The 20,739-nt window shown below is 29.4% G+C and overlaps 1 protein-coding gene across 2 annotated transcripts in view; it reads right to left on the bottom strand.

Annotated features, from left to right (window-relative positions):
* Nucleotides 1-8,042: 8,042 nt before the first annotated feature.
* The window catches only part of LOC113554113 (tachykinins-like), a 49,871-nt gene continuing 37,174 nt past the window's right edge, over nucleotides 8,043-20,739 (bottom strand). Inside the window, exons 2-3 of one of the 2 annotated variants that reach the window (XM_026957809.1) lie at nucleotides 9,340-9,875; nucleotides 8,043-8,260 (exon numbers count right to left, since the gene is read on the bottom strand). In XM_026957809.1, coding sequence (XP_026813610.1) covers nucleotides 8,211-8,260; nucleotides 9,340-9,865 — 576 coding nt within the window. In that variant the 5' untranslated portion in view covers nucleotides 9,866-9,875 and the 3' untranslated portion in view covers nucleotides 8,043-8,210. Of the gene's footprint in view, nucleotides 8,261-9,339; nucleotides 9,879-20,739 lie in introns of both variants that reach the window. The other variant, XM_026957808.1, reaches the window with a different exon arrangement.

Genomic DNA, 20,739 nt, shown 5'->3' on the forward strand with positions numbered 1-20,739 from the left:
AAGACCCACCGTCGGGCAACTATACGACGGTTGCGGCGTTATGATATTAAAGTCTTAATTAAATTAAGTTTATACCGATTCAATAAATAAAATTGAAATTTTAAACACCATGAAATATATTTGGTGGGCCCCAGCAAAAAGTTCCGAGGGTCGCGGGTTGCCGGTCCCTGGTCTAAGGTAAACGCGATAAGTTGCAATTTGTGCACTGTATAATGTTTTTGAGACAAGTGCAAACAGTAGTGCCTATTGCATATTAATGTTATCATCACACGTCGCGGTGGTATTAAAATAATTGTTACGGGCTCGCGGATTTCTAGATAAGCGGTACTATCACTATTAGAATAACACACTGTACCGGTCCGGTTATCGCTAAAACCACACGATAATCGAAATCGCGATTAATCATAAATCATGAATCAAAACATAGGATTTTATTAAATGCTGTTTATCAAAATAGAAATATTAATTGGGTTCGCGGGCCCGACTAGACCTTTCCAAAATATTATAATATCAACCACTGTTTAAAGTGTCTCTCATATTGCGCATGCTGATCTGCCACCACATTTACAGCAAGAACAACATTTACCTACGAAAACAACAACAAGAGTGAGGGTTGGCCGTATACACATTGTATGACGTCCGTTTATATCGTCTATACAAGGTGTAACAGATAGAACTGACTTTCGGAATAACTTTTGTTCCAATTAAAATATTTTCAATTTTTTTTTTAAATCATTAAGAGACCGCTACATGTATAATTTTATTTTATTATGTTTATTTTTTAGTACTGAAAACGAAAAAATGTAAATTTTATTGAATACATTTTTAATAGCCAACTTGTAAATCTGATTATAAGAAAAATTTTGATGGTAAAAAATGTATCCAAGTCAAGTAGTTTATTTTTAAGAGTTTTTTTTAAATTATCAATATTTTTTGATTAAATCAATTTGGAACGTAATAAGTTAAGATGACACCATACCCGCACGTGTCGTCTCTGTCTTACTAACGTTCATCATAACAAATTTCCGTCCAGCTGAATACATATTGTGACGTTAGCTTTAATATTAGAGTAAATTTACCTATTATCAAATTTAAAGGAAATAATATTATCTAGACAATGACGTATGATTTTATTGATATTATCGTTTTAAAGTGAGTTACAGCTGTGTAAAATATTACAACTTTAACATGTTCATATAATAATAATTTTTTTTTTTTTTTTTGGTCAAGTCTATCTGCTACACTCAGTATATTATTACAAGCTTCACATAATACAATTTGTTGAAATGTCATCCTGATCAGGGTGTATTAAATACAATGGATTCCGCTTAATGTGGACACGCCGGGCCCGCATTCAGCGGTTGCCCATAAAAACCGAAATCAGTTGTATTAATTATTTGGTATTGAGAGAGCAAACCATTTTGCCCATTTTGCCCATTTTGCCCGTATTATAAGCGGATGCCCATTTATCAACCGGTGCCCATATCAGGCGGAATCCACTGTATTATTAATAGCCGTGTACCGTGTACGCCTTTTGAAGTTATTATATGATGTAAAGGCTTAGTGAAAGACTAGGCCTGCACGCGGTCGTGATTCGACAGAGTTTCCGCGATGTATTGAAATTTTGCGTCTACGTTCATACGCACATACATAGATTTTATATGGGTAGGAACTTTGGTGCAACGAACTTACCGGAATACGCGATTATACGTACACGAGCAAACCGTATCGTAAAATAAAAGAAATTAGAAATATTTTCGACCACACACACACACACACGGCCATACAAATATTATACAGCAGATTGGCGTGCACAACACAATGAAACCAATGCAATTCTATTTTCCCGTCGAATGTAAATAAATCATTCACCTTTGTGATTATTGACTTTATGGCGTATTATAATTTATAACTACGCAATACGTAAGTATAATATAATATTATTCGGTTTTATGTTCAATTCAAATATTTAGGTACCCGACGCGATCGCTGTCGGAACACACAGATAAAAATAACGAAATCAATATTTCAAACACGTTTTCTATCGCGAAAGAGGTTATTTTTATGTCTCTGATCGACCTCCGTCGACGGAAAGTACCTACTTAAATTACGGTGATTGATGATGAGTGTACAACGTATAAGGGCGAAAGAGAGGGGAAAGAAAACTACTCGTGACCAGAAAATGTTTTATTATATTTTATTTTATTTTTTTAATATTTCATCGCAGCGCTTATATTTTTCTTGAAAATCGTGTACTCTAGACGTTAAATCGTTGGTTAAGCGTCGATATTCAAAAACTCAACGAAACAATAGTGTGCCAAAACCTCTTGACCAGGACTGCTAATTTTTTATTATTAGTGTGTAGCGCTTTCTATTAACAATCTATTAAAACTATTTTTACAATAAGTGTAAGAGTGTTGTAGGTCTTTAGTGTCTTTATAGTGTACATTCAAATGAAAGAAACCTTCTGACGAAGGCACTTCAGTGTGGGCGTGTTGGTTTTCACTTTTCGGTTAGTTAATAGGTCCCGACACCACTTGTACGGTATAGACGCCTCTCAGGGTCACCAAGGATAACGAGGGTAGCTAGTTCCTTTACAAGCGGATTGCGATGGCTATATAGAATCGAGCATTGAATCTTTTATAAAGTGTTGGTGACTTTAGAGATGCAAAAGGAACAGAGAAGGATGAAGTGTGTGTTTGGGGACATAGTATAGAGCCTTAGTGATTTGGCGAAGGCACTTCCACTAGAAAGTTTGAATACGATTATGATAGAGGGTTTGGATGAGGTTATTATTATTTAGACGTTTTCGTATCGTTTGGCCTTTTCGTAATTATTGTCGATTTTCGAACTATCGCATCGTCATTATGCTTTACGCCAAATGTTTGCATGATGAAAGCACGACCACAGACGCCACCCAGTTGAACCGCCTAGAATTGTAGTAAATAAACATTTGCGTTTTAAATAATCAAATCTTCAATGAAAAATATTTAGATACAGTACAATGTCAAATATCAAAAAAGCTCTAAAGTAGAATTTATATTTTATGGTAAACAATTTAACGAAAAGGAAATTTATGAGAAACAATAATACCTGTAGAGATCGGTAATATTTCTTGGCATTTAAGTACCTAATAATAATTAATAAATGCTCGATATTATAAATAATTTAATAATAAAATCTGAATTTAATTTTGTACACGAGTAAAAAATTTCTCGATAGTCATTGCCAAATTAGGGGGTAGGGTAGTGTGTTATTTAGGTCATAATATTTACTGGAGATTAAAATTAATAAGCGATAATGTAGCAGAAACTGACTGAATTCACGAAAATATAATTCTGAAGTTATTTTCTGATAAATAAACTATAGCGGGAAAATAAAATTATTCAACTACCTAAGTAAATATACATGTAATAAAATTATACAGAGGTGCAGTAGACCGAATGCGCTTAGATAGGTATTTGATATAATATAAGGAGAAAATACTTGTTGCACGTTTACACATAGTATACGTGATTTAGATCAGTGGTTTTCAACATTTTTGCACTCGCGACCCACTTTTTTAGGCCTACGTTTTTCGCAATCCACGTCAGCTATGTAGAAAAACAAAACAAAAAAAAAAAAAAAGAAGCTAAAATTGATTAATGCTTTGCACTAGTACTAACTTATTTTGTGATTTGATATATTTATATAATTATAATCAGGGCTCGGGGCTTTTATGTGCTTAAAATCTTAAAATTATGCGCATACATATGCACCAAAAAATATCAAAATATGCGCTTTAATATGCGTTTATTTTTAATTAAAAAACACATACTTATTCAAATTTAATTTAAAAAAAAACAAATCTTGTACATATTAGGTACTAAAAATTTATATTTTATTCATACTATATTATTGAAAAAAAAAAATGTCAAACTGTTGAATGGTAGATCTTTGGATTTTTCAACACTAAGCATCTTCTATATCTAGCAATTACAATTTTTATGTATTAAAAAATAATCATTTTATAATTCTAATTATGTACTTGCGTTAGGTAAGTAAAAATAATATTGTCTTCAGAGCTAAAAATAAAACGGGTTCCCCGTAACGTTATTGATTATCGCTTTATCGGTATTATTGCCGAAAAAAACATGTAAATAAAATTGATTAATTTACTAAAAATATGATTTAAGAGTAAATAATCAAAAATTATTTTAAAATATGCAATAAAAATCAGTAAATCTTAAAAATATGCATTTGTAGAAAAAAATTCCAAGATATGCAAACATATGCACAATAAACTTTTAACCTTTAACTCTAAACACCACAACACAAATTTGTATTGGATCAGATTTATTCTATCTACTTACGAACAAATATGCAAATGCATAAAGTCCCGAGCTCTGATTATAATATTATATTATAGATTATAAATTATATAACTGTATTTTCATTTATTTGACATTTATTTCATCTATTAAGTTTAATTTTTATTTTAAAAATAAGACTTATCGTAACCCAATTTTAAAGCTTATGCGACCCAAAAATGGGTCACGGCTCACTGGTTGAAGACCTTTGATTTAGACGACTTGTCTTCAACGTGCATAGGTGGATAACTTTTCATTGCGCTTAGCTGTTAATGGCTTACCTATTGAATACGATTATTATGATATTTTTCACAAATGTTGTTAAATATAAATAAAAGCTGTGATTCAAATAAATTACACCTCTATAATAATAATATGTAAAATGGATTCAGACCCAAATTGAACAAATTTTATTTGTTCATCTTTATTTTCATTTTTGCGTATAATATACAGATTGAACAAATCCGAATTTGTAACAGTTTCTGATGTTTAAAAAAAATCTACCGATTATTATGCACGTTATCGTAATAAATGTGTGTTCTGATTAAATGACGATGAATATTATCAAATGGTATAAATATCTTGCCGGAAGAATTTATTGACATAAGAAGCATTGTACTTCAGTAAAATATTTAATTATAACCATAACAATACTATTATTTGTATTTTATTGTTTTGAAATTTGTATGCATAATTTACTATTCAAATTAACTCTTATTCGATTATTCATATTGAAAACTTTTTTTTTTTTTTACCCAAACAAAGGCGATACATACGATGTTTAGCTTTAACTCACCTCCTTTGCCTCAAAGATTATGATTGAAATATTAGCTTTATCACGGGGCTTAGTTCGTAGTATTTATCCATACGTTTTTTTTTCTAATCTGCCGGTTAAGAAGTATCAAAATTGCCTATACAAGCCGCCGTCATACACACATGCATCTATATAATATCATAATAACAATATATATTATATAGTGTAACTTTTTATAACGAAAAGTTTAAAGGACCTATACATTTCTTTCGTTTGGTAAAGAGTTTTATAAAAAAAGAACAATATTTTTAATAATTTATTTTTTAATGTTTCAACACAAATTCATAGTTATACATTAAAACTTTAAGCAAAGGCGTGCTTCTCTTATATTACATACGAATAAACTATTTAAAATATGACGAACAAAATGCATAATAAAATTTAAGTTATGATACGAGGTTCAAACACGTGTTGTATCACAAACATCTGACAATTTAATATCGAAACCACAGCATTATATATTATTAAAGTATCTCATCTCATAGTCATTCGTCGATCTGTATAATATAATATAATATAATATAATATAAATAACGTTCCTTATTATAAATTGTTTTATTATTGTTTATATTTTTCTCTACAAAAATATATAGCTATACCGTATGTCATGTTTCGTCAGCACTACGGAGATCCGACACCGTTGAACTCATTTACAGTCCGTATGATATGATGTTATAATGTACTCCTACTCACGTCAAAGTGAGACTATTGGACACGTTCTTGTCGATTTGCTACGCACATAATTTGCTGTGCCAGTGCCGTTGTTATTAGTTTTTCCGCACACTATAAATAGTACACCTACGTGTAATATTGAGCAAGAGGTTTCACAATAACATTGTTGTTTAAGATCTTGTTATCTAAGTAAATACGTAAGATTGTTTGGATTTAGATTTGAAATAAAATATGTTAAAAATATATTAATATTTTCGTGTATTTTTTATAGTTTTTAAAATGTCTTTTATCAACGCTAATGAAATGTTTACTTACTATGTATATTATAATATTATATGTTTTTATAGTTTTTAACCAAAAATATTATTAACACATTGTATATCATATCATCAATAGTGGCACCAAACTCTCTTTACTTGAATGGAGAATATTTTTTTCAATAAATTGTCATTGGAAAGAGAGGAGACTACCATTATATTGTATAATATTATCATTATCTCTCCACTTAATTTTGATAAACGTTTTTTTTATACAATAAAACATAAAAAGATAAATTTAGTAAATTAATAACAAATAATTTCGTATACTTACCTTCTTAACACCTTTATTACTCGTATATATAGATACCACAAATCAAGATAGTAAATAAAACTGTGTTAAGTCTAGCTTGTTATGGACAAATATGAAAATGAAAATTTTATATATATTTTAATTTAATTCCAATTGTCAATGTACAGGTGGTGTATATGTGGAGAAGAACAAATTATAGGAGGAGGACATATTTTTTCCCCTTGGGCTTTAGGCGCTTGACCTCAGTATAGAATCACTGTGTATCATATTATATTATACGATGTCAAAACTGAACTAGTACTAACCGTCCCATATCCAGGGGCGTTATTGAGGGGATGGAAGTGTGTAGGCATTCTTATTAAAAACTTAAGTGTCGTCACTGTTTTATAAAAAAAACTAAATCATTTTATCGCACTTTATTATGTTTTATGTATACTAGGTAGAACAGCCAACAAGTCTGACACATTTTTTTTTTTTGATTCAAAGAGTTATTTTTGATTATTATCAACTTAACTTATCTGTATATACTCACCTGTTTTTATTTAAAATATACAAGCAAATAATAAACTAGGAAAACATAATATGCGAAATTGAAAATAAATTATATCAAAGTTCAGTGTAATATTTTGTGTTCTAGTATCGTCGTATCGAAATCGAAATTATATATTTTATCGCACACATTGCAATAGTCTTATTCAAATAAAAAATGGATTAAAATGTTTTTATTTTTGAATAATTATAATGCAGGTTTAATCATATTTATTTTCTGATATGAAATTGTGTTTGCGTTAGGTATAACTTGGTTTTAGTTGTTTGTGTTAACCAAGGGATTAAAAATCATTATTTGTTTCGTTTTAATCGTGTAAATAAACATTCCAGCGAGGAAACGGCCGGTAGAGCTATAGGCATTGTTTAATTGAATATCTGTTTGGTCAAAACGTTTATAAAAAAAAATCTGAATCTGATTTAAACTTACAGCCAATTTTTGTGTATCTGTTGTAAATTTAAAAATGTATAATATATGATACACCATTGTAATAAAGAAAACGGGAGTGTATAGCACAGACTAAAATGTTTGAGTTGTATATTAAATATACAAATATGAATTAACACAGGTATAATTTGATTTAACGAAAATCAATAAATTATTCATATCGACTCATCCAATTTTTTTTACATAAACATGTATAAATAATCACGTAGATATGTATAATAATACTGTATTAGATTTGCATAATATATATCATGGGCACCACTACCTACCGTTATAGTACCCAATCGTTGACCATTATTTTCAGGCAAAATTTGTTCTCATCAATATTTTCACCGACTTCAATCGTTAGTTATGGTGGTGACTAATGGTCATATTGTTATTTGAATATATATGTGAATAAAACGCCGAGAAAAAATAATGTTAAGAAAGATTAATGATTTGCCGAAAGCGAGTGTAACCAACACCAATGAATTTATTTTCCGCACAACAATTCAAAATATTTGTGTTTTATTTTTCTTTTAGACGAAGAATTAAATGGACAAAAAAAAAAAACACGCAGAATTAATAGTTGTAAACAATATAATATAATATAATATAATATAATTATCTAATATAATAATATAATGTAGACAAACAAATTAGTTATTATGTAGTTCCTTTATACAATTAATAGAATGTTTTTAGAGATATTAACTACTAAATTAGTCATCTTAAACAAATTTAAATATCAATAAAACTCATATTTTATAGTAGATATTAATTTCGTGCTACGGTATTATTATTATTATCAAAAACAAAAATAAAATCGAATTCAACGCATTTCTCTTTCTTCGTCGAATTTAGCTGCCACCAAATTTCGCTCTGAAACAAAACGCAACACGATCGTCAATATTATATTTTTTCAATATTATTTTCCGTTGGTAGGCACGTCGAGAAAACCGATCGATCACCAATCAGATTTTTATAAGGTAATGTGAGCACGAACGAATTTTAATTGTATACATTCGAGTAACTAAGAGACAACCGAATATCATTCCGGAACATTCGTGTGTTCAAGCGCTTGCAAAAAATAGTACTGTAAACGTGTCATAAGTGCGTTTCGTTACGTAAATGTTATATATTATAATATACGTATGGTCGAGCGAAAAATTACGATAGTCGCGAGTTCGAAGATTTATTATTATAGAGATTACGCGTGTACCACATTATCATGGTTCAAGATTTGATAATCCTCAATTAATAGACGTGTGACAATCCTTTGCCGGACCATCGGTTTTGTTCGACTAGCTATAACCTCTGCGATCTATGCTTAGTAGTGACCCGTTCGACGTTCTATAAACACGTATGTACACGAGGCTTCTATCGTGATATCAATACCGTAGTAATATCGTACATCGGTTGAGCACCAGTAAGACGAAAACAACGAATTAATGTCGTGTATTTATTGAGGTTACGACGGGTATCTTAATCGAATATCAAATATGATAAATTGTACAGTAAATGTTTCCGGTCGAGAAACGTAATAGGCGCGTTTACTATAAACGGCAGGGATGGTCAACTGAAAGTTATTAGAGTGCCGATTTTTAGAAAATTAAAAATCTGCGGGCCAGAGTATAGATAGCAAAAAAAAAGTCATCCAAAGTAAGCATTTTAATTTGGCATGGACGTAGAACAGAGTATAGACGATTGTATTTGAAATTGTATGATGTAATTTGAAAATGTAGCGCGGGCCGCCAGTTGCCCGCCCCTGATATACGGTATCACTCAGCCGCGTACAGAAAATACAATTTCGGTGGGAGGGAGGGGGGTTTACAAAATATAGCAATACAAATCGTGCCGCGACATAATAAAACAATTTTTTCCTCGTTTCTCGAAATTATTTCGGAAGGGTGGTGGGGGTTGAATCCAGGATAGTTTAAAAACAAAAACAAAACGCTCACCCCGGTCCGAGAGTTCCGACTTCAGTTCGTCGATGATCCTGTACAGGATGTACATCGGGGACAGTTGGCCGTCCTCGTCGACGGCGTCCTCGTGGTCCAGCCACTTCTTGCCGCGGACGCCGTAGAACGCGTCCGCGGACGGAACCTTCTTGCCGCGCATACCGAAGAACCCGGCCGCGGAACCCTTGTTGTTGCTGTAGTAGTCCTTCTTGCCGCGCATGCCCATGAACCCCATGCTGGCCCGCTTGAAGCCCTCCGCCGGACCGGCGCCGTACACCGCGGCCCCGCTGCCGCCGTCGAACATCGGGCGCCGGAACACCATGGCCCGCTTGTCCAGGTCGACCGCGGCGGAAGTCTCGTCGGCCCTGCCGCCGCCGCCGCCTCCGCCGCCGCCCTGGTCCCGGTCTTTTTTGCCCCGCATGCCCATGAACCCCATGCTGGCGCGCCGATCGACCGTCGGGTCGGCCAGCACGGCCGCCGCCAGAGCGGCCAGCGCCACGAGGCCCACGTTGATTTTGTGTGGCATTTATCGGGCTCTGCTGTACGCAAATAATGTAACAAAATCGGTAAATAAATAATATGATAATATATTATCATCACTATAATACCTTTGGCGACGATCGGAATAACTTACGAAATACCCCCAAACACCTAATATCGTGCTAGATGTGCACACCTGACAGGGACATAACCTTATTGACCCGTTGCCCCCCCTCCATGGGGCTACGCTACTGTTGATATGATATTATTGTGAGATCGGTCGAGAGAACGGCTCTTATTTGGATATCATAGTCAAAGAATTTTGTTTAGAGTCGTTGGCTTTTAGACGGTTGTTCGACCATATAGCATTTTTAAATGTGTTTACACGAGTCGCATCATTAATTATATTAATGATGAATTATCATGTCTAGAGTTTCCAAAGTGAATAAACTTTAAGATTCCAGATTTTCACGCAAGAAATTATCTTTCTTTATTAGTGCTAGCCACAATGTTTGTTCACAAATATAATTAAATTTAGCTCAGAATACTCCACTTATCAAATTACAAAATTTAAATTTAATTAAAATGTTAAATTTAAAAATACAAATGGTAATAGCAATCAAGTAAATCACTTTAATAAATGTTATTGAATTCGAATCCAATGACATCCCATTGTATACGACGAGAAACTATTCTGAGCGAAGACTGTCTACATTTTGGTTAACAAAACAATTGTTTTAATAATAATATTGGATTTGCGTAAATTTCCTGTTTTTCATTGATTTTTTTTTTATTTGTTGATTATAAAAAAAAGACTGGGATTTTTAATTTTGATCTCTCTAAAGTATAAAGAAGATCTTATTTGATATGTAAAAGTAAAATTATCCCTAAAGTAAAATATAAAGCTTTTCATCGACTACTTACACAGACCCACAAAAAACAAAAAAAAAAAACACATCATTGTAAAATCAATATATCATACTATTGTAAATTTATAATAATAATATTCATCGCTCCTCTCAGAATCTAAATGTAGTAATGAATAGTAATTGTAAACTATAATTTATGTAGTTATGTACTTATTAAACCATTCTTCTATCTTATGTATGTCTTTATTTTACACCGTATAACTGTTGAGTTAACTGTACTTAGTATCCCTTTGACCTCTGGGGTATTAAAAATAATAAATAATGTATTAAAATATTCATTGAATCTAGTTGGCACATTAACTATTATTGTCCGAGTGTATAGACAACAATATTTTTTAAACATTTGTGAAATTGTATATTAAATAAGTAATTTTTCTATTTTAACTACCACCGGTATATGTCGTTATATGGAAATTTTGTCATTGTCATAAATATAAAATATATTTCTATCTTGTTTGAAAGCATATAAAAAAATATACAACTTTTTAAACTCTCGAAATATTATTAAAATAATGATGAGGAGTATATAGGTTTTTGTATACAACTCAAGTAAATTACTTTTTACTAATATAACTTAAGTGTTTATTTTAGAGATTTGGGCGATATTTTGGAAAAACTTGTATTCGCTTGAAGGTTGATTAGAAATAAACAATTACTCTCCACGCTATCGTTGTAATTGTCGTTAGTTATAACTTTTAATTATGAAATTACAGAGAAAAATAATTAAATCATGTTAGCGTTACAATTATTACTTCTTGTTTGATGTCATAGCCAAAACACTTTATGAAGATGAAAAATAAAAACGTTTTTGAAAGAATCGCATTTCAGTGATTTGTAATTTTAAGTATATTTCTAAGTTTATATAGATATTCTCTTTCTTTATATAACTATCGTGGCTCTTTGTTAAAATAATATTTCATAAGAAGCAAAGCCTTTAATAATATTAGTGCTTTCTATATCATAATAGGCGTAATACCATCACTATAAAAATAGCTTTAAAAGTAATTTTAACCGATCTACATCAACGTGTTGAACATTTTCGTCGATCGATGTTACGTTCTATTATATATATCACACAGGTAGTCTATTATTATGACAATCCGAACCATTGCAAAAAATTACAAGTCTTGTATATTAAATAAATTTTAAGGGCCATGCCCCCCCCTCCAAGATATCTTACTCTTTATTTTGTCAAATATTTTCATTGACTTAATTATATGTATAATTTGTTTAATATTAATGTAAAAATAATATTGTCCCCCCCCAGGCAAAGAATTAAAACCGCCCCCGATATCAAGCCGATTTAATTTTTATTGTTGATATTTTTTTTTAAATATTATCAATAAATTGCTTTAGTATTATAATATTGAAGAGCCAACGATTAAAATGTCGTGCAATACGAAATGTCTAACATAAAACCGCATAACCAGTTGAATACTCGCTTACTCGCGATATTTTTGTCGTTACGTTAAATACGTTTATTTTTAATCGTTTTCTTCTATTTTATGTATTTTAATATTATTAAATTATTATTAAAAAGAACGTTTGTATGAATAGCACATAAGCATATGTAGGTATATAATCTAGAAATTGTTAGACACGATAGACGAAAATGCATTATATTTTTTTTTCACGAAAAAGGATAAAACAAAAGAAAAAGTTATATAATGTATATATGGTAAATTAAATTAAATTTGTGTGCGCTTTTTTTACAACCCTTGTCAGTGTAACGATGAGATGTACACGAGGAGTTTTATCAGCACTACTGTAATACTATATACAAGCCCTCCTGTACGACTGTACGTGATGCTATTCCCTACTGGACCGTTTAAAAAGGGCTGAACGAGCGAAATAGAGAAATGCATTGTACACGTGGATGATGAGATGGGTGATCGGCGGTAGGAAGGGGGGCGTATTACACCGCCGTGGGTACGGTATGGCGCTTTGGACGGAAGTAAATTTCATAGGAACGGTTTTTTTTTGGTTTTTTTACCGTACAAATTAGTCGTGGATTTTAATCACGTTACCCTCCGTCGGTTCTGAACAAATATATTCCTAACGGTTCTGATTAATGGCCGACGACGGTATTATACAAATCGCCACTTAGGGAGACGTTAGATTAAAACATTTCACGGAGATGAAATTGAAATTGAAAAATAATTTTTACACGGTTACGTTATTTTTCTAAAAAAAGTTTTTTCGAACCTTGTCAAATATGATGCGGCGTTGGTTCACATCGATGGGACACGAAAACAGTGAACGCGAATTCTGAAAAGGAATCGCCCGTTAGACGACGTTGATACTATTACGATGGAAAAGTCAAGCCAAACGAAACTTAGGAGTGACATGAAACGTTTATGTCTCTTAACGTAAAAGTGCACGGCTTTGGCATATTTTCCGTTTTTTTCATATGGAGGTCTTTTACCGCTTTTGCGATGGTTTCTCAGGTATATCTGTTTAATGCCGATTTGAGTAGATGACGCGTTTATTATTTTTCTCTGCAATAATACTGTGGTTTTGGTAGAACGGCGTTCTGAATTGCAATATAAGTACTTACACTATTGGTCATTTTCAGAATTTTCTTATAATATTGTGATATTGTATAATATTTTTATAAATTTTAATGATAACATATGAGCACCCTCGCGACTATTCTGCTTTATCCGATCGGCCACGGGTGGATTACACTTTTATCATAATTTTAAAAGTAGAGTGTCCGTGTCCAAACGTGACCAACTATGATTTATGGATATGTATCATATACCAGATTGCCATACCACCTGATTCTGTTGACCTGGACACGTTACTTTAACGTCAAAATAAAATAAATAAATAATATATGCTCAAACCCAGGTGCAGTAGAATTACAGCAGTATTAGTACGAAATTCTATATTTTATAATTTACCAAAATATTTTGTCAAAATGATCAATAAATAATAAATACAAACAAACAAATAGTTATGTGCTGCATTATAGGCTTGTAATATATATTTTTTTAAATTTAAATCAACTTATTTCAAGATTAATTCGTAGTATCAAAAAAATATTTGGGATCGAAATAAATATATCCAGACTTTAACTTATTATGACAAACGTATAATTTTTAAAATAAAAACAAATTTATGTTTATTAATCAATAATGATATTATCGATTTAGTTGAAAAATATTGATAATTAATACTCCACAATAATTGTCATAATTATTTTCGTAAACTGTATATGGATATATGAATCTATTATAATTAAAATATCAATATTTCGAGGTATAATAATGTATAATATTTTTACAGTATGTCAGTATTCCGTGATATATATACATATAAGTCAACAGTGGTGGATCCAGGATTTAATTTTTTTTTTTTTGGGGGGGGGGGGGGGGGGGTGGCATAGTCCAAAACGAAAATCTTAAATTTTTCAGTAATTAACAAATACATATAAATATGTGTATTTAAATTATGCCAATGGAGGGAGGGGGTGAGGTCCTTTGGGCCCCACCTTAAATCCGCCATTGTAAGTCAACAAGAATAATTATGAATATAAGTTAATAGCATGAATTGATTGGATTGAAACAATCCAGAAAATCAATTATTGTTACTTCGATATATGCCTCCTAATTGTAATAATAATTATCAACACGCTTCATTATTTTGACGTACATATAATATAGCTTAGCGTCTGTATTATATTTTACAGAATATATATAATTACATTTTGAATATACTTTGTCTATAAACTAATTGTAGCTCATTAATCTCTTGAAATAATAGTCTGTATAACCAACGAAAATGCCAAGAAGTTTAATAGGCAGGTACACAGTGTGCGTTCGTTTGTAATTAAGTAGTTGGTAACGATTTGTTGAGATCAGAGGGTTAGCTTTTTACATGTCCAATTATGGAGAAAAAAACAACACGCGTTATCATTACAAAATGTCTATAAATTAAACGCAATTACAATTAATCCGTATTGATAATCATATTTCTAAAAGCGTCTTGAAATGTTTGAACTTGAACTTTTCATACAAAATGTGAATTCAACAATGAATAATTTACACGATAATTAGTGGTCATGGTATAAAGTTATTAATTACTTCTAACTACCTAGCGATTTACACAACGTATTCATTTTACTAATTAAACAATACCTATTCAAGAATTTCATTATTGTTTTTCGTTTCAAGAATACTTCAGGACTTACATAACTTTTATTCTATAATTATCATTTTTATTCGATCCGTATAATACTTTAAACTTTAAATATATTTTTAACATATTATTTTGTATATTATGTATATATTTTTATTTCATTCACATTTAATTAAATTTTTTATTTTCGGAATATTTCACTATAATTTTATTTAAAACCTAAATAATACAATTATAATAACATTTTTTAATATATACAATTAATTTTTGGTTTTATTAGATTGTGAACATTTAATAAAATCAATTGCTTTTAAAAATCCTAAAAATATATTTATAAAATTGTTTTATTCATATAAATTTCAAGGTAAAACATTACTTATTTTCATTATTATTTTAAATATATCTATTTATTAGATATTTATATTGTTTATTGTAAATTTATATAACTAAAAATATTATCGTATGAATACAAATAATAAAAGAAAAAAATATTTTTGCACAAAAATTATTTTAAGAATGTTTAAGGCAATTGTATTGGAAAAATGCGAACATTTTTGTTTTTTGAAATCAAACATTCATAGAATTTTAAATACGAAGTGAGTAATTTAAACACAATTCTTAAAAAATGTACTGTTTATGTATTTTAGTGTGATATATTATTATAAAACAATAAATATATATCTTATGTCAGTCAATTTAACGTTTTATGATTACCAGCTATTAAAATAATTTATTGCTATTGTGCGTGATTTGACTGATATGATGTATATTTGGTTATAATTTTCGCTATAAACGTAAAGAATGTTGTACTGATGTCATAGTAATAATATATTGAACACTATATTAATTAGGACCAAGAAAATATATAAACTCGTTTCTGTATGAAGATAAATAACAATATTTTAATCAGATAAATTGTTTTATTTTTATTGTACATTGAATAGTTACTTGAACTGCAGAGTTAATAAAATTTGATCAAACATATAGATACAAACATACAAATTATTATGACTTCGTGCAAAACTGTAAAGACCAAACATTTTTTAGATTGAGGATTACGAACGAAATATTTAAGTTTTTAAATGTTAACAAGAAATGTCTGATCAGAGTACGTGTACGACTTACATATTGGTTTACAAAAAGTTCAAATGAAAAAGTTGATTAAATGAAACGTTAGACTGTCAGAAATGTTTCCATTTTAGTATAATAATATGTAATAAACATATTATATCTACCATTTTACGCTATTCCTCTTTTATAAACTATTCAAAAGCATATTGTTTTCTGGGAGAATCAAATTTTAAATCGGAAAGAAAATATATTAACGAGTGTTGACTACGACAGTTTGATTTAATTCTATTAGTTTATGAACTGAATTTATATTATTTAAATTATTTGTATGTAACGAAATGTGTTTGATAAACTTCTTTTAAACAAGATTCAAAGTATTTCACTCAAATCAGAATGTTTCGTGTAAACAATATGGACATATTTGAAAACGCACTATAATAAGTAAATAATGTATGCTTTAGTATTATCTGCAATTTGTATTTTTGCTTTTCTTATTGTGATAATTCAAGTTAAAAAAACTTACAAGATTATTATTTTTGATACATACAGTTTAATAATATATTATAAAGTGTGTTGAAAACTTATAAACTTATTTTCATGCATTCACTAATATAGTTATCTATAATAGTCAAATGAATACTTTTATTATAAATTGTTATTATATATTATCACTAATAATTTGTACATTTTAATATAAATTTGTTGATTATAACAATTTTGAATAATAATGTCTTGAAAATTGAAATAAAACGTATTTATTTAAAATTTGTAACCGTAAGACCTTTTTTCTTCTGAAATATTTATCAGATTTCTTATGTGCGTATGATAATTGACCTCAAAATAATTAGAAGTCAGTTTTGTGTTTTGGTGCGACAATCATTTATAATGTAGGTAACCAAAGTCTGCAGGTATTCTTTTTTTTTTTGTTTGTGGCCTAACGATAATTGTTACGAGAACGGGGGCACTAAAATCCAAGCGATCATCCTTGGTATAAAATGTTTTGCACTGGGGGGTGAATATATGAGGTGTTCAGGATCACGATAAATAAACCTCGGCTGACCATTAATTCGAGTTCGCGCTACACGCGCGTCAACTTAACCCAGCCATATAACCGACCGTTTCCGCGAAAAGCAAACGCAAAATGCACAAACGGTTGAAACGAAAACGCTTACTTTTCCAAACCACACGGATCCATTACAACACGCATAGCCGTTTATAATTTCCTCTGTTTTGGGCATGGCATTTGCTGGTTTCTAAAAGCCACACACTTGTCATTGCACAATTAACGTTAGGAGCAAAACGCGCGAGGAAAAAATAACAGTACGAAACCAAAAAACGATTTACTACCGGTGTGCTCAGAATTTATACGCCGTTGAAATGCTTTACAGTAAAAAAAATTAACGAATGAAAAAAAAAATACCAGAAAACAAAAAACGTTAAATTTTAATAAGACAACTGAGAAAAAAAAGCTTATGAAAGCGATTTAAAATTCAAAAATATATAATTATATTAATTTATCATACAAATTTTTGGCAAGAAAATAATAAAAACAAATATCTGAAGAAGAGAAAGCTTAAAATAAAGCGTGGGAAAATTAAATTCGAAATGTTTAATAACAAACTATATATTATTAAAATATAATAAAAACGTAGGAATACTAACCTATTAACAGTATTAACCTTTAAATTTAAATTTATATTTTAAAACAAAATAAACTTTCTTACACTATAATAATAAAATCCGTATACTGTGATTAAAAATAAATGAAGCCACTTTTTATTTTGTTTTTCTTTATTTAATAATAAAACAAAATGCAAACAAATAACACGTTCGTTTTTTTAAATCGTTAATTTGTGCCATTAAATAGTGTTTAAATAGGTGTACATTAATATAAATTGAAGATTTAAACTAGAATTATAGACCAAACCTGTTACAACATTCAAAGGGAAAGAAAGAAAAACTAGTAAAACTTAACGATAATAATATGTTAGGGCAATGAATAATGAATGTGTACTAGACGAATTCCGTATTCTTAAATTTTACAACTTTTCTTGTTAGAATTGTACAAAGGTATACAATTTGGCTACAAATTCCAATTTATTTTAAATTATAACAATATATCATGTAGGCAAACTAAAACAACTAGACATAAGACGAAATGAAGTGAACATGTACTGCAGAAATTGTAGGTTGTACATTTTAAAGCTCAAAGCTCGAGAGTCGAGATAATAAAGGTTTAAACAAATTTAATATTTAATTTTGTTCTTTTAGTGTTGCCCACTCAGCTAGGATTCATTAATTTACTTATTAAAAATGAACAGTTAAGTTATATTAAACATTAGATATTAGAAATTATTATACTTCAAAAATGTATTATTGCAGTGCATACAATAAAATAAAATGTACTCGCGTAAATGATAAAGATAGAACTATAAACTTATGAAATTATTAAATATTTACTCAATAGTAAGAATAATAATTTTTAATATTAAATTAAATCAAAAATAGTATGTTTATTATTTGAGTGGATTATAGCGTGACGACAATTAAATTTCGAGTATCTACATAATATAATAGTAAATACTGATTTGAAAAATGTGTTTGATCAATATACAACAATTATTTTTTAAATATTATAAAATACTATACAATATACAATATTATTGAATTATAAAAAAACTTGAAATTTTAATCTATCATTGGAACGTCGATAGTTTGATTTATATTATTTATTTATATTATTTTCATAAAAATTAGTATTTTATGTTACGTTTAATTATGAAAACCAATCAATGTATTTTATTTTATCAATATAATTTCATAAATAATTTCTTATAAAACAAATCAGTGTTTAATAAGCAGCTTGTAATAACGTTTAACAATTATAAATTGTAAACAATGTGCAAGAAACAGGTATATTGTATGATTTTATTAATATTTAAAACTTATATTATACGGTACAATAGTAAACATAATGGTTAATGATTATATCACACTTGCAAGCAATTACATTATTACCATTAATTTGTGGTTTATTTGTTGATGCTTAAAAAAAGAAATACTTTTAAAGACGACGTTTAATATATTAAATATTTTTGCTAACACACAAACTTTTTCAATACAATTCAAATATTTTATATTAGTATAATACTAAAACTATGTATTGTAAAAAAATGTTTAATTAAAAAAAAAAAATGTAAATACCCAAGTTTTCAATTTTTCAAAGAAAAACTTTAGAACACACAGCATTTCATAAATAATGTGCTAACATTATTTATTTATATTTTCGGAATTTTATTGATATAATAAACATTGATTTAAAAAACTGGGAAAATGTTATGCTAGTTGAAAATATTATATACACACGAGCTATTGCGGTATTTACTCGTAAGTACTAAGTATATATATATAATGTATAAGAAACAACACAACTTTACATAAAAAAATAAAAATTATTTTTCGAGATAAAATTTGATGTTAGATATTAGTTTTGGACCAAGAAATTATTCAACACGATATTAATTACATCGCGTGAAAAAAAAAACCCGTAATTTTTGACAAACTTCTTACGGTTTGATAACGTAATAAAAACTTTCTTGGTAACGCGCAAGGCTTATTGTTGTTATAAAAGCTTTTGATTTAAGTTATGCGCATTTTTATTTACACGCTATAAATGTTCAAGAACGTCATTGTATTCTTCGTTTAGAAATATGTATATGTATTATAGTGTAATAATATTACCTAGGTAACAAAATTATTTTTACAACAAAAAAATATTAAATAAACAATAATGCTTTATTATAGTATACGCGTTTTATAATATTTTACTCGTATGCGTTTACTCGCTAGACATCATTCGAGACGCGTTTGAGAACAATACATTTGAAATTATAAATCTGTACAATTTGTTCATTATAAAAACGAAACGTTTCGTTTATTCGTGTATAAATCATGTTTTCAAAACAGTTTAATTTTACTCAACACGATTTGCCGAAGTAATCCGGCTGTCAAGAAAGAGCTGCAATTTACAATATACATGCACCGGGATTTGTCGGCTATTGCTAGCTATTATTATTATTATTATTATTATTATTATTATTATTTTTTTTTCCAAAAACCGTTTACGATGGTTTTATATGATTGAAGAGTGTCCGCCTAAAAAACGAAACGGTAATTACGTATATAGATTCGATTTTGTTATATATATTGTCAATATTTGAATACATCGTTCATGTGCAAATATAGGTATTTTGACTGCGAAACATAAATTACATTTTTGACCCCACTGCTAACTGATTTAACATTCGTTTGTCAGTTGTGTTACGCGTGATCTGATAATTTTCAAGTCAACCCTATTTGGCTGGCAGGTATACAAAATAATTTTGTGGCGTTTAATTTTAAATTAATATACCATTATAGTCGCTACACTCGTATATTGGTGAATCGACCGAAACACAGTCGTTAGGTTCCAAGCCAAGTTAAATCGTATTCATCTATTATATGTGAGAGAGGAAAACTTTTATTAAAAAAAAATAATACAAAGCGCACTGCCTGCCAAACTGGTTGCCTATTGAGACACAGTCTACTAATCAGACGGTAAACTATTGGGTTATATAAACGTAATACATTGTAATTGTACAATTTGCGGTTAAAAAGTTAGATAATATATAGATATTAGTTTAAAGTAAAAATTTAAAAAAAAAAATGTAGAAACGAAAGAAAATATATCAATATCCATAGAAGATAAAATAGTAAATATTTTATAGGTAAAATATTA

This window comes from Rhopalosiphum maidis, chromosome 2 (assembly GCF_003676215.2).
Source record: "Rhopalosiphum maidis isolate BTI-1 chromosome 2, ASM367621v3, whole genome shotgun sequence".
Classification (NCBI taxonomy): Eukaryota; Metazoa; Arthropoda; class Insecta; order Hemiptera; family Aphididae; genus Rhopalosiphum; species Rhopalosiphum maidis.